Source organism: Eumetopias jubatus, unplaced genomic scaffold (genome assembly GCF_037043125.1).
Source record: "Eumetopias jubatus isolate StellerSeaLion01/CBP00866 unplaced genomic scaffold, mEumJub1_p1.0 scaffold_17, whole genome shotgun sequence".
Lineage (NCBI taxonomy): Eukaryota > Metazoa > Chordata > Mammalia > Carnivora > Otariidae > Eumetopias > Eumetopias jubatus.
In genome coordinates, this window is record NW_028274823.1 from 915,615 (window position 1) to 931,034 (window position 15,420).

The window sequence follows — 15,420 nt, forward strand, 5'->3', positions numbered from 1 at the left end:
GTGCGGGGTGGTCTGCATCAAGCAGGCACAGACGTGTTATCTGCCTCAGTCCCGGCGCCAGAGACAAAGGGCACGTCCCCATTTTGGGTACAGGGGAGTGTAAGGGGGGCTGGGGTCCCCTGAGGTGGATGATGCAAGTGCCTGCTGGAGGCTCTGAAGCTCTGGGCTCACAGGCAGATTACCCACGTGGTTGAAAACTTGAAAAAAGTGCAAATTCGTAGGAACAGCCGTGCGGAGAAACCACAGAGAAACTCAAGAGGAACTGCAGAGTGGGTATCGGGAACAAGGCCCGAGGCTTCCCCGCTGCAGCCCCGCTGCAGCCCCGCTGCAGCCCCGCAGACGCCAGCATCCCACAGCCCTGGCGGGGCTGCCCACGCCCGTCCAGGTACCGGCCTGCTCTATAAACCCAGGGGAAACTGACTGTGGACGACTGGTCCACGAAGCCCCAGGACTGGGGCGGGGGAGACATTCCCACCGCACAGCGAGCAGAGGAAAGACCTGTCCGCAGGATGCACAGGAGTTCAGGAGCTCAGGAACTCCATTCAGAGAGGACAGACGGCTTGACTCAGTAAATGGGCACAAGGCCTGGCCAGGCACGTGGCAGTCCCACAAGCACATGAGCCATCAGTAAGGAAGCGCAAGCGGAAACCAGGGTGAGGTGCCACATCACACCCACGAGAACGGTGACAATGTGAAGGTGACGGCAAACCACACCAGATATCTGGGGCGGCTGGAACTGTCGTGCGTTGCTGGTGGACATGTAAAATGGTGCAGCCCTTTGAAAACCAATTTGCAGTTTTTATAAAGCAAGCATACACCCACCCTGTGTGTCAGCATCTGCCCCAAAGAAGCGAAAGCAAGCTCCCCAAAACACATGGAGTTGACGGAAGCCTTGATCATCACAGCCCTCAGCAGGAGCGTGGATGCGCGTGTGAGGGAACAGAGCTCACGCTGGAGCAACATGGGCGCAGACCGCGCGAGTCCAGTTCTACACAGAGCGTTGTCTGTAAGTGCGGCACGGTGACATCAATGTGATCTCAATGACATGTCCTGGCTCTAGCTTGCTTTATTGTAGGAACGCAGCATATGATACACATCACATACGTGCAAACAACATATGAGTTCGTCCCGTGTTTGTCCGGGTAAGTCTGCCAGTCAGCAGTGGGCGATTAGTGGTTCAGCTCTGGGGGGTCAGAAGTGACACGCAGATTTTCAGCTGTGCGGGCGTCGGCGCCCCTTAGCCCCGCATCGTCCGGGGGTCAGCCATGCTGCTCCACATCTCAAGGAACACACAGCTGCGTGGACGAGGCTGGAGAACGCCGTGTTGAGTGAGAGAAAAAGCTGGACACCAGAGAACGTTTGGTCAGATCTCACGCCAAGTGGGACGCCAGGCCAACTGTGAGAGGTAAACAGGAGCAGACGTTGTCTGGGGCACGGGGAGTGGGCTGGGACGGTAGGGGCCTCCGTGGGGGGGGACCAAATGACCCGATCCTGATAGGAGTGTGGTTACGGGGCGAATGCATTTGTCAGAACTCTGAAAATGGGACGTTTAAGGCCTGTGCATGTCATTGCAAGTGCATCATAGCACAATAAAGGTGGGGAAAGACGGCTTGAGACCCCAGTGTCAGACAAGGTGGGATTCGAGGCATAAGGCCCTAAACGAGACAGGGATGGGCACTTTACAATGACCATGGGGCAACCCACAGTGAAGACGGGATGGCCCTAAATGCCCATGCGCCAAACCGTATAGAATCGTATTCATGGATCAAGGAGGCTGGACAGGAACCCGTCCACGGATAAAGGAAAGCAAAGCCGTGGCCCACTCAGCTGGTGCCCAGCACAGGCCTTGCAAGGGTCTGCGGGGCACTGTGGGAGCCGAGTGCATGTCTGGGCCTGGAGGGACCTCGGGGAGCCCCCAGAGCAGATGCAGCTGGGCTGGCAGCCCCACAGGAAGCAAGACCACCACCACACGACAAATACCCACCCTCTGAACACTCAACTTCTTTAGGAAACTGTTGCGCCAAAGAAGAGGTAGGAGCTCTCATTCCAGAACATCCAATAAACAATGACACAGAAAGCCCCACTGTTCAGAAACAGCCAGAATTCGGAAGTCAGCAAAGTAATGGCACGTGACTGTTAACATCCGCCACGCAGAGGGCAGAGCTCCCACCAGGACCCCCCTGGAACACCGTCCAACCCGAGGAGACAGAGGTCACCCTGTGGAAAGATGACCACGCATGGGGATTCCTCTTAGCCTGGAGAGAAGCTCTGTGGTCTCCGCCCCCGACGCTGTGCACCAGGGGCGCACCTGCCTCAGCAACCGCATCCCATCCTCGCCCACCCGCGGGGGGCCCATTCCGCAGACCTAACCGACTGTCACACTCCCCGTTTCCTTGCTAACGAGGTACAGGGAACGGGGCCACATACTTCCCCCATATTTGTGTAAGAAAACATGTTTCAACAATTTGAGAATTAAACCATTTTTTAAAAAGAGATTTTATTTTTAAGTAATCTCTCCACTGAATGTGGGGCTTGAACCCACGATCCTGAGATCAAGAGTCACACACTCCACCGATGGAGGCAGCCAAGCACCCCGTGAATCAAGCTTTTACACTACATACCAGAAATTACGGGGTCCACGGTGCTCAGATGAAACTCCATACCCCTGCTTACTTTATTAACTAACAAGAAAAGAAAGTAATTAAATTAAGCATCCAACTCAAGAAGAACTAGAACATACAGCCAAGTTAAGTTACAAAAGGGGAGGGTAAGAATTAAAGAAAAAATTAGTCAAAAACGAATTCTAGGATCAATAAATAAACCCGAAAGCTCATTCTTTCAAAAAAAAAGGGGGGGGGGGACAATAAAGTAGAACCATTAGCTGGCCTAACCAAGAAAAAAAGACAGAGACACAAAATAAGGAAAAACAGTAGAAATAGCCCAAGACACAGAGAAGATGAGACAACCACAGGTTCACACCTGTGCGTTCTCAAGTCTGGGCGACACGGATGCTGTTTCAGAAAAGTACAGACGGGCCCGGGCAGAACCAGTGACCCTCGCTCACGCACACACACATGCACACACATAGCCACATGCACACACATCCACACAAGCACACATGCACACACCCCCACATGCGTGCACACACACTCACCAACTCGCCTGCCCAAAACAAACAAAAGAACAGGTCCAGTTTCCCAAGCGCTGGTGAACTTGAAGGAACGTGTAACTACAATGTTATGAAAGCAGTCTGAGAGTAGAGACAAAGGACAAGCTTCTGAATTCTGTTTGAATAGAAACTGTAGAACCACTTCCCGTGCTGGCATCGAGGCAGGGATTCTAAGTAACCTGTTAGCAGGACCAGAGCCTTCCCCTCGGCCTCAGGAGGCACCAGCCCTGCATCACCACGCTCTCAGACTTCTGCCCCTGGGCCGCGAGACCAGGCACTCCTGTTGTCCGGGCCGCCGGCGGTGGTGGGCCTGTTAGCGCGGCCTAAGCTGACGGAGATGGTGGGCCTGGGAAGCAGACACAGGCCATGGTCCCTGTGTGGAAAGAGGGTGACCGAAGTGCTGCTTTGAGGGACATGCAGGGACTTCCCACTGCAGGTGCCACCCGGAGGCCAGCCAGGGAGGCGCGAGGAACCGTCAGGGGAAGGGCCGCCCACGCCGATGCCTTCCTGTGAGCACAGTGTGACCCTACGTGGGCCCCTACGTGGGCCCCTACGTGGGCCCCTACGTGGGCAACGCCGTGGTGTCGCCTGGGCTGCCTTGGCCTGTCTTCGAGGCGTCTTGGGTCGGAGCATGGACGAGGAAGAGCACTGGCCGGGGAAATGCACAGAGCCCCACAAGTTCCACACTCGATTCTCAAGCAAAAAAAGAAAAAGAACATGTTGGGCCTGACCTGAATTGTCTTTACTAAATGAAACACCATCCAGCAAAAAAAGAACTTTGTGCCCCATTCTTCAAATTTAAGGCTACTGTATAACTAGAAAAATGAGTTTTAATATTTAATACTCTAGGATCTGGAAAATCTCTTACTACATAATGTTGGGAGATACTTCCTTGGGGGGAATAAATATTTTATAAATGCTGTGTGCATGGTGCCAAGCGTCCCTCTGAATAAACAAAGACACATTTGAGGATGCTCTGTGGGAGCTAACAGCTGGCTGACGAAACAGGGACTGGAGCCTTCTACCTCCAAGACAGTGCGTGACTCCAGACCCCGAGCAAAATGGGGGTGTGGGTTTCAGAATCATGTCCGGGCAGAAGCTATTTTATCATGCGTACATATACGTATACACACATATACATACCATACATTATCATGTGTGCACACAGGTACATGTGTGTATACACATTTCGTCATGCTTTGAATTTCAAATCTTAGAAAATGTAGACCCAATACTTGCCAGAAATCTGCCCTGTGGTCTGCCCTGCATCCTTATCTTCTTGAAAAGGCAAGGTGGAAGCCTTGGTGAGGACATCAGCTGGGAGTGTCCCAGGGAAAAAGAAGCAGCTAGATTTAACAAGAGATATGTCTATTTCTTTTTCACATAAGGCCATCCAGGACCAAGCAGCTGCCCCACAGACGGGAGACCCAGGCTTCTTCATCCACAGCGTGGAGGCTACCTCCTCATGGCACAAAACGGCTGTTCAAGGTCCAGCCTTCATAGCCACATTTCCACCAGCGGGCAAGAGGAAGACCAACCAAGGGGTTGCTCTCCCTGTAAGAATACTCCCCTAAAATTGCTTTTTTTGTTACTTGACCACACTGGCTACAAGGGAGGTGGGAAGTGAGGTAGCCTTGTGCCTGCCAAAAATCGGAGTCTATTCCTGAGACAGAAGAAGGGAAGGGGAGGAGAGAGCGTAAAGAAAGCTGAACAGTATGTGGGGCAGCACGGACTTCCCCACAGTCTTAGAGGCGGGACAGAGGGGAGAGCTAACCCTTGAACAGTGCTCGACATTTTCCTCTCCTGTCCGCCCTCCTAGGCTAACCCGGCGGCACCCCGGCTCCCCCAGCTGCCAGCCGGTTCACAGCCACCCTGCCCTGGCGCCCCAGGCCGGTGCTCCTCCTCACGCGGCCGGGTCCCAGCTTGGTCCCACTGGCCCTGGGTCCCAGATGACCGCCCATGGGTATGCTGCAGCTGTTCCATGGTAAATGGCGACTGCAGGGAGTTTTGAAGGAAGTGCGACCATGTGCCCGATGCTCCAGAAGAGAGGAGGACCCTGCCGGCCGCCCCTTCCCACTTAGCCACATCCTGGTCTCCCCAGTCTTTGCTTCCTCTGCCTGGCCCAGAGCTGGGTGGACGTGGGCTCGCAGAGAGTGCTCCTTCACGCCTGGTGCCGCTGCCCTCCCTTGTTCACGCGCCTCCCCGTCGTTGGCGTGGAGCCCCGGCCCGGCCCTCCTCCCTGCGGAGAGGCAGCCTGCCGTGGGGCCCACCACACTTCACTCACTGCGGGATACTTGCATTGTTTCCACTTCGGGGCTAATATGAACAAAGCTGCTGTGGACACTCTTGTGCACGGCTTTCTGAGGACACATCAGGCATCTTGGGTAAACCCCTAAAAGTAGGATCCTGGGGTCATAGGGCAGCAGCTTGTTTCACTTCATTAGAAACTTTCTGTTTCTCAGTGATTGTACCACTTTTCATTCTCACCGGCCGTGTGTGAGGGTCCCCGCTGGTGTATCTCACCGATATTCATCATGGTCAATCTCTTTAATTTCAGCAATTCTAATGGGTCTACAACAGAATCTCATTTTGACTTAAATTTGCATTTCCCTGATTACTCAGGATGCCGAGAGCCTTTTTATGTGCTTACTTGGTAATCTTAGATCTTCTACTGTTCAGTGTCTACTCACGTCTTCTGTCCAATGTTTGTGTGTGTTGTCTTTCCTTATTGATTTACTGGGTTTTAAAACTGTAACCTGGGTAGAATTTCCATGTCAGGTATATTTATCGTGAATATTTTCTTCCAATCTGTTCATTTTCTTTACAGTCTTTCAAATAGCAGAGGTTTTACTTTTGATGAAGACAGTTTTATTTTTTTCCTTGATGGTTTCACTTTCTTGTGCCCTAGCTAAGAAACTTCCAGCTCCAAGATGGTGTGGTATTTTCTTTCACTCTTACACACACTTCAATTTCCTTCTAAGCCTATGACCTGGCTCTGATGAGGGCTGCCCAGCGTGGCGCGGGGGCTGCGTGTCCTGGTGCCCATCCACCCCCCAGGTGTTCTGCACCGTTGTGGGAAAGACCACCGTTTTCCCCACTGAATCAGCACGTCTGGCCAGATCAGGGGACTCTGGACGCGGGATCTGGTTCTGAACTCTGTTCTGCTCCCCTGGTCTACACCACCTTCCGTGCTGCCGCAGCCTTCCTGTCAGTCTTGAAATGAAGGAGTGTGAGTCCTCCAGTGCTGCTCTTCTCCCTCACAGTCCTCTTGGCCACTCTAGGTTCTCTGTGTTTCCATGGATATGGTAGGGTCCGCTGTCGACTTCCAGAAAAAGGTCTGCTGGGCTTGTGACTGGGATTGCTCTGAGCGAGAAGCGTACCTCCGAGCGAAAGGACATCTTACAAATCCAAACCTCCGGCCCCCGACCACAGCCCTCTCTCCATTTCTCTCAACCGTGTTTTGTAGATTTAGTGCAGGGATAGTACACATCTTTTGTTAAATTTATTCCACAGCGGTGTGTTTCTGATGCTACTCTAATGGTATGTTTCTGTCCTTTTTCATCTGTTGCTGGTATTTACAGATACAATCCACATTCACATATTGATGCTGTACCCTGTCCCTTGCTAAATTCCCTTAGCAGTTACATGTTTTTGTGGATGCCACAGGATTCTCTACATACACCATCCCATTAGCCAATAGAAACCCATCAACTTTAAAAGGGCTCATTTGTCTTATTCCTTTAGAAATATCCCTCCCCAGATGACACAGTCCCTGCCTCATCTCTTTCCACTCCACGAGAAGCCAAATTTCTTGAAAAAGTTGTGCACCTCTTTGTCTCCACTACAGACCCCACTCACTCTCCCACCCCCTCCAGCGCTCTGCCACCCTCCCACCCCCCTTCAGAGAAATGGCTATTCTTGGGCCACTCACAGCCTCCACCTTGCTAATCCCAGCTGCTGTTTCTCAGTGTTTATCTTACTGCCATCTTGGCCAGATTTGACGTAGCTGATCCCTCCCCCAACACCCTTCCTCTGGCTCTCTGGGGCTCTGCCCGGCTTCCTTTCCACCTCTCTGCCCCGCCCCCCTGCAGCTCTTCCTGCTGCTCCTGGCCGAGGGGTCTCCAAAGCTGGTGGTCTCCAGCCCCGCTCCACCCCTGGTGCACTCATCCACACACCAGCATGTCTAGGCAGCTGTGAGCAGACCTGCACCTCCAGGAGCCTTCCTGCAAAGGTGCACTCTGAATACCCCAGCATCCCGCCCGCCCGGACAGAACACCCAGCACCTGCTCCTGAGCTACCACCTGTCCAGCCCTCATCTGGAGCTCCCCATGCCGGTGCATGCCCCATCCACCCTTGTGTGTAAGCCCCAGGATTGTGGCCTCTTGGCCGTCTTTGGTCCCACACCTGTCACCCAGACACGCTCTCCCTTCCTGCCCTGGGTGTGTGCCTGCGGCCTCTTCACCTTCACCCTCTCCAAACCAGTCTTCACCTGGCACCCTCAGAAAACGCCGAGACCCGGGCGCACCGCGTCCAGTACCCTTGGGAGGTACTGGCGATCCCACCCTGGCCAGCGCCCTGGAGCCCGGTTCCCGGCTGTCCCGCCCACGCGCCCTCGCGGGCGCCCCTCCCTCCTGCTCAGGTGCCATTCTTCCCGCCTTTGTGGGGAGCCTCCTCTCCTCTTGCAAATCTCAGCTCACCCGTCCCGTGCTTGCGCGACCCTCTCAGGATCCGACCCTTAGATAGGCATTCACTGTTTGCCTGGTGTCCTCTCCGCACGCGGCAGCCGGTGCAGCCCCTGCGTTTCCAGGCACGCTCAGGCCCCGCCCAGGCAGGGGCGAACAGCTGTCCGGACGATCCTCGGTCTGTAGGATGCCCGAATCAATGCCTGAATGAACGCCCGAGTGAATGAGTTAAGGCAGGCGGGAATACGTTCCGGAAGCCAGGCCCGGATCCAGGGGCATCCTTGACCTGGGGGACGCGGGCCGCTCGGCCGGAGCATCGCCCCGGGGAGTGGGCAGGGGCCGGTGCGAGTGGGGTCGCCCGGGCCAGCGTGGGCACGACCCCGACGCGAGCGCACCCTGCCCTCGCTCCACTCCCCTCGCCCCGGGGCTGCGCCCCCGCCCCCACGTCCTAGTCCGGGAAGGGCGGGAAGAACGCGCACCGGGTGGTCTCCCGGCGGCGGTTCGCCTCCGGACTAGTGTGGCCCAGTCGCCGACCCGTAGGATCGGCCGGCGTCCCCCTCGGTCGCTAGGCAACCACCGGCGGTCGGCTAGCCGGAGAAAACCCAGCGCGCTCGGTCCCGGCGCCATGGACCTGGTCATCACGCAGCAGCTGGCCCGCGCCCAGAGCCAGCAGGGTGGGCGGGGGGCCCGACCCCCAGCCAGAGGGACCCGGAACCCGCCAGGACCCTGCCCCCTGGGGAGGCGGACCCAGCAGACCCCTGACCTGGGGCGGCCGGGTCCCGCCCGACTCGGGATTCCCACCTTGGGGAGGCCGCGGAACCCACACTCCCCCCCCCCCACCACCACGTAGGACCTCCGCGACCCCGCCTTGTCATCCATCCCGGTTGCTCAGGATCCCTGCCCCCACCGCTGCCGAGGCTCGGGCCTGGTGGAGGTTGGGGAGGGGGTGCGGCCGCGGGGGTGGACGCCCGGCCGCCGGCCGCCGGCCCCCTCCCACACTGGCCCCCGGTGCACAGTGCTGCCCTGCGGGCTTTCTCCAGACCAGACCTTTCTCCACTGTCGTCCTGGTAGATGACGCGTCCCTGAAGAGGGCTTACGAGCTGATTAAGTCGGCCAACCTGGGCAGATCAGAGTTTGACCCCATGGAGAGCTTCAGCCCAGACCTGTTTGTTTTGTGTGCAGAACAGGCGCTGAAGGTACTGAGTCGGGGGTCCTAGGAGGGTCTCTGTTTCTGGGAGCACGAGGTGGAGCTGGAGACAGCACCTGGGGGCGGGGGTGCCGTCCTCAGGTCTTGGCAGAGCCGCTGCCTGGCGCCCCATCCGCAGGCACCCTTCTGGGGCCGTTCATGGCCGCGGTGTGGTGTCTTGCAGATGGGGCACCCGGAGATGAGTGACGACTGCATCCAGATGTACTTCAAGGTGAAGGGGCCCGTCACCCAGTTCCTGGGCCGAGCGCACCTGTGCAGGGCCCAGCTCTGTGCCCCCAAGTCCACCGAAAACCTGGTGAGAGATGCCCCTGGTGAGAGGCCTCAAATGGAGCGGGCATCCATTTGAGGGTGAAGCCTTCCAACCCTAACCTTCAGTGGGACCCCGCCAGGTCCCCATTCCTAAACGAATACCTAATGGTTTGTCCCACTTGAGGTTTTCCCTGAGGCTGCCTTGATTCTCCTCAAAATTTTACATCTTGTGTGGAAAGAGTTACAATCTCACCCTGCTTCCAAAATTGTGTCAGGCTAGACAAATCCTAAAGTACTCTTTATGGAAAGCTCAGCCAGCAGATTTATCGTCAGTTTCCCGCTTGTGCTTTTCCCGGAAGCTCCTGTCTGACCTTTGGCGTCTGCATCCTGGTGCCCTGGTTGTGCCCAGGACAGCCACCCTTGAGCCTGGCCGGGTGTGCCTGAGACCGCACGAGGCACCGCAGCTCCTGCTGCTTCCACATGGGCTCCCAGGCCAGTCCTTAGTGTGGTTTAATGTCCACGGAAGTGACCACGAGCAATGATTGATGTTTCAGTGGCAAATTCAATGCAATTGTGCATTTTTTATGTTGTTTTAGGAGGAATTTGAAAATTGTGTGACTCAGTATATGAAGGCAATAAACTTTGCAAAAGGAGAACCCAGGTAGGCATAATAGAATCGGCCATTTCTACCTGGGATTGTGTAAAAGGTACAGGACCAGGATTTACCAAGTGGTTCTACCTGTTTAGACTGGCGGGGCGGGGGGGGGGGGGGGGGGGTTGTCCTTGCTGTGTCCTTGCTGTATGCTTGTCTCTAACGCGTAGAGCTGGGTCCCACACACACATGATTTTGTGTGTCCTGCGGTTTCCGTGATATGCAGATGGCTTTTGTCTGTGTTCTCTGTGGGAACTTCTCCTTTGGCTGGTCTCCATGGCCCTCTTACTTTCTGGGCCTCTCTGAGGGTTCAGCATCAGAGCCTCTCCCTCCCCTGCCCTCCCCCGCCCCCCCCACCTCTATCCCCTCTGGCAGATTGCCCGGGCCAAGGCCTCCTGTCCCTAGCGATTCAGCTAAAACTCTAACACAGTTTTCTACTTAATGTTTCCTTCGTCGAAAAGAAATATTATTGAAACTGTTAAGGTTGCACATAAAGTGGTGTTAATACAACCTATTTAAGTAGGATACACCATTTAAAGGAGATTCAAGCGTAAATCCTGGTTCACTCCTTCGGGCTCCCGATCAGTGCTGTTGAGAGCCTCGTCCCCATGCACCCTGGGTCTTACAAGGCAGAGCTGGCCTCTCAGAGAGGCCTGGAGCAAGAAAGGCAAATTGGCCCCTGTGGTGCCCTTACTCCAATTCCTCCAGTGGCTCCTTCCAGCCCTCAGGAAAAAGCCCACCTTCTGAGGGGTGTCCCTGCTCCTCACCCCTCCTCCTGCACCACTTTGCCCTCCATGCACAGGCGTGGGGACTTTGTTCCCCAAAGATTCTGCTCTCCCTCTTTTTTACCTGGCAGACCGTTTCCCTGCACTGCTCTCAGGGCTGATTGCTCCTCACATTTCAGGTCTCAGCAGGATGTTACTTCCTCCAGGAAGCCTTCCTTGATTCCCCCTGCACTTGCCTGTTCTTGTCTATCTCTTGGGAACCAAAGGAGACCTCACTTACTGGTGTATTTTGACAGGGAGCTGATCACTTTAGCGAATGGGTGAAGAGATCTCTAGTCTGGACTCAGGAATCATGTGGCCGGGTCATCATGGCTGGGGTTGAACTGCAGCCTCCAGCCCCTTCTGCGTAGGCGGTGTGGGTGCCCTCGGCTCAGAGCAGCTCAGATGGTGCTGCTGCCATCTACTGGGGACAGAGGACTTGAGGCTCCTGCCTGAGGCCGCTCCAACAGGCTCCAGTCAGGCTCGGGACCTAGTCTCAGATTTCCTCTGCTGGCGCTGCAGGTATTACTTCCTGGTGTATAACGCATCGGTCCTCTACTGGCAAATGGTGAGGCCATTTCTCAAGCCGGGATATCATCACCATCTGATCTCCAGCCTCTCCCAGATTGTCAACGTGTTAAGTCAGACTGAAGAAGAGGACAAGGAGTGGCGGGCAGAGCTGATGCTGTGAGTTGGATGCCCTGCCACGAGTCCCTAACCAGCCACGCTTGGCAGCCTCTGACCTCCTTCCCGCCCGCTTGCTCCCAGTGGGATGATTATGTTCCACTGCAGGGTGGATGTCACTGCTTTCTACTCTGTAGTTAGAATTACGTTTTTTGTGTCTTGTCTGATGAGGTCTATAGATAAAATCACAGTGTCCTGATCATATGGGTGTTACAGGAAGATGAATGTTTAGACTCAAAACACAGGAAGTGTGAGCTTGTGTCATAATCCTGGCTCGTGGTTTTAACTTAGTTCAGTAAATTGTAATGCGGTAGACATTTTAGCAACATAAAACTCAGCCAGAATGGCCCTGTTTAGGGAAGTGTGCACCTAGTGCATCAGCATAGGGACAGCCCTGAGAAGCCACAGCGAGAGATGTCAGCATATGATCCTTGTGCTGAGTGGACCGGAAGGCAATCAGCCAGACTTGTCCTATCTCTGGGGAGCACCATGTGCAGGCTAGCAACTGGGTGAATGTCTGCAAGGAGGATCCAGAGGATCTGCCCTGAAGTTGGAATTCAGAATCTAAAGCCTTTCTTTATCTGCTTTACAGCTATTTGGGGAGCTTTTAACAGAAAATAAGTATAAATACAGTCTTTCTTAAAAATGCTATTATAAATGTTTGAGGTAGTTATGGTGCAAACATTTCCTTTCCCTCCCGCCAGGAGTAGCATAGCTCTCTCAGCCCCTGCCTGCAGCCCCTCCTTAGCCACACGCTGCAGGTTTGGGGTAAGGAGCTGCCTGATCCCTGTATCTTTCTGAAGTTTGTGAAACATAATAAAATGCATAATAACCTGGTTATTAGATATTTGCAGCAGAAAATGATTTCATCAGGTTTTAATATCCAGTATTTTTATATTATCCAGGGAGCTTCTGGACTGTTATCTACAAGCTGGAAAAAGGGAAGAGGCTGCAAAATTTTGTGCCACTGCAGCACCATTTATAAAAGCTAGCGTGCCACAGAAATATCGACACATATTTTCTGTTATGGTAAGTTGGCATTTTGAGAAATGTAGGTAGAAGTAATTTTCTTAAATGTCATTTTTGGAGAACCGTGTATAAAAACAACCAAGTCCATCCACTGAGAGATACCAAAGCATACATACATCGTGCATACGTTGACAAAACAAAATAAAATCTTTTGCCTTCATTGTGATCTCTGAATATTTCACTTGTAACAGCACTGAATTAAAAAAAGGCTAGCAGAAAATTTGTTAATATAAAGTAATTGTAAACCCTACAATATGTATGAGGAATGTCATCATCTACTAACTTTCATGTATAGGAAATCAACTTGGGTTCTATATGAAAACTAAATATAAAATATAATTAATGAAGAGATACTTGTTCATTACAAATACTAATTTTAAAGGAAGAATAATTGTAAAATAGTAATTAATATCTGGATCTCTACCTAATTATTTGTTTAAATCAATTAATAATTCTGTCCCATTTTATAACAGGTGAGACATGAATTAGTGGATGAGCTTCAGTTAGAGGAAGAAAAGAAAACCTCCGCTAGCCTGGCTGTCACTTACCACATTAATATGCTAAAAGCGTAAGTGGTTTAGGAGTTTTAGGTGCTGACTCAGGGTCTCTGTGCCTTCTAGAGGGGATATGGCTGTGCCAGGGGGTGAGTGAGAGTGGAACCGTAGGGTGAGGCCTGGGCCCAGAGGATGGGGCTCTGCCTTGTCTCCCTTTACTTAGAAGTAGCCAGAGAGAGGCTTCCCATGGGTGAGTGTAGCTTCTAAGCCAGTGAGGAAAGTGGTTTAGGAGGAGAGTCACTGGCTGGGTGAGATCTGTCTAACAGGCCCTTCCATATGAGGCTTAACATTTGACCTTGACATTGAGCAAAACAGGAGTAGTTAATTTGGGTAAAACCCTGACAGTAGTGGTTTAAAGTGAAGGAAGAATGGAACCGTATGCAGCTGTCTGCTAAAGTGGCAAGAGGAAATTAGGAGGGTTGAGAGCCACTGTGTGAGAAGAATGGGCAGTGAGGAGATCCAGTGCATATGAGGAGAAGGCAGTGAGGAGATCCAGTGCGTGTGAGGCAAGGGCAGTGAGAAGATCCAGTGTGTGTGAGGAAAAGGCAGTGAGGAGCTCCAGTGCGTGTGAGGTGAGGGCAGTGAGAAGATCCAGTGTGTGTGAGGAGAAGGCAGTGAGGAGCTCCAGTGCATGTGAGGTGAGGGCAGTGAGGAGATCCAGTGCGTGTGAGGAGAGGGCAGTGAGGAGATCCAGTGTGTGTGAGGTAGAGGCAGTGAGGAGATCCAGGGCATGTGAGGAAAAGGCAGTGAGGAGATCAGTGTGTGTGAGGAGAAGGCAATGAGATCAGTGTGTGTGAGGAGAGGGCAGTGAGGAGATCCAGTGTGTGTGAGGAGAAGGCAGTGAGGAGCTCCAGTGCATGTGAGTTGAGGACAGTGAGGAGATCCAGTGTGTGTGAGGAGAAGGCAGTGAGGAGATCAGTGTGTGTGAGGGGAGGGCAATGAGGAGATCCAGTGTGTGTGAGGGGAGGGCAGTGAGAAGATCCAGTGTGTGTGAGGAAAAGGCAGTGAGGAGCTCCAGTGCATGTGAGGTGAGGGCAGTGAGAAGATCCAGTGTGTGTGAGGAGAAGGCAGTGAGGAGATCAGTGTGTGTGAGGCAAGGGCAGTGAGGAGATCCAGTGTGTGTGAGGAGAAGGCAATGAGGAGATCAGTGTGTGTGAGGAGAGGGCAATGAGGAGATCCAGTGCATATGAGGAGAAGGCAGTGAGGAGATCCAGTGTGTGTGAGGAGAAGGCAGTGAGGAGCTCCAGTGCATGTGAGTTGAGGACAGTGAGGAGATCCAGTGTGTGTGAGGAGAAGGCAGTGAGGAGATCAGTGTGTGTGAGGCGAGGGCAGTGAGGAGATCCAGTGTGTGTGAGGAGAAGGCAATGAGGAGATCCAGTGCGTGTGAGGAGAAGGCAGTGAGGAGATCCAGTGCATATGAGGAGAAGGCAGTGAGGAGATCAGTGTGTGTGAGGCAAGGGCAGTGAGGAGAACCAGTGTGTGTGTGAGTAGAGGGAAGTTGTCCAGAGGGAGGCAGTTTGCTGCGCAGGGTCATGAACAGGGGAGGTATGAAGGGCAAAGCCAGCCTACAAGGTTGCCCTCCTATGGGTCTGGTTCTGGCAGAGGGGCTGTACAGGGAAAAGGAGGCTGCTCTGGGAGTGAGGAGAGTAAGGAGGTGTGAGAAGTCATCTTGGAGAGTGAAGGAACGAAGGAAGAGGGATTTTTTAGGCCTTCTGTTCAGTGGGAAACACAGGTTCATAGACTTGGAGTTTGTCTTAGGATAATTTGAACAAATCTGACATGATATTTTGGTTATTTATTGTTTGAATAAATTCTAGAAAATTGGATAAGAATGAGTTACCTGAAGATGTGAACTCAATTCTGAAGAAGGCCTATAAACATTTAAGTTATTATAATAACCAGCACTTCCCTTCAGTCAGAGAGGAAAAGTAAGTGTTCGTGTTTTTTCCACTTTCACATCTACATAATCATTGTACCACATCAAGCATCAGCCATTGTGGAGATTCCACTCTATTTTCTGGTCTTGAGGTTTGTACTGTTTGAGGAGCATTTGGGATACGTAGCTTCATATCGTACTTTTTAAGTCAAATTTAGCTTCTCAGCATAGGTACTTTTCAAGTTACTGAAACATCTCAGCTTTCTGAGTGGCAGCCTACCGTCGCAGCAGCTGTAGTCCCCCACCCCCAGCACACTCCAGTTTTTCAATCCTGTGTGCCTTCCTGCATCCTCTGGGTGCCGTTTGCGTTTAGGAGGCATCCTGGATTGGATTCCTAGGAATGGAGAGCTGAGCCAGAGGCTGACAGAAAGAACTAGAATGTACCCTGTAGTTTATTCCCACCGAGATGATGGGTATGCTTCCCAATCCAGCAGCTGTTTTGTCACATTCTCATGTGTGCTGACTTAAAAGAATGGACACCACCACCACCCTGT

The 15,420-nt window shown here is 53.0% G+C and overlaps 1 protein-coding gene across 1 annotated transcript in view; it reads left to right on the forward strand.

The window, feature by feature from the left end:
• The first annotated feature begins 8,476 nt into the window (after nucleotides 1-8,476).
• Nucleotides 8,477-15,420, forward strand: part of CFAP46 (cilia and flagella associated protein 46) — a 100,379-nt gene continuing 93,435 nt past the window's right edge. Inside the window, exons 1-8 of the mRNA XM_088019923.1 lie at nucleotides 8,477-8,525; nucleotides 8,923-9,047; nucleotides 9,222-9,353; nucleotides 9,904-9,968; nucleotides 11,246-11,410; nucleotides 12,313-12,436; nucleotides 12,910-13,004; nucleotides 14,808-14,918. Coding sequence (XP_087876049.1) covers nucleotides 8,477-8,525; nucleotides 8,923-9,047; nucleotides 9,222-9,353; nucleotides 9,904-9,968; nucleotides 11,246-11,410; nucleotides 12,313-12,436; nucleotides 12,910-13,004; nucleotides 14,808-14,918 — 866 coding nt within the window. The remainder of the gene's footprint in view (nucleotides 8,526-8,922; nucleotides 9,048-9,221; nucleotides 9,354-9,903; nucleotides 9,969-11,245; nucleotides 11,411-12,312; nucleotides 12,437-12,909; nucleotides 13,005-14,807; nucleotides 14,919-15,420) is intronic.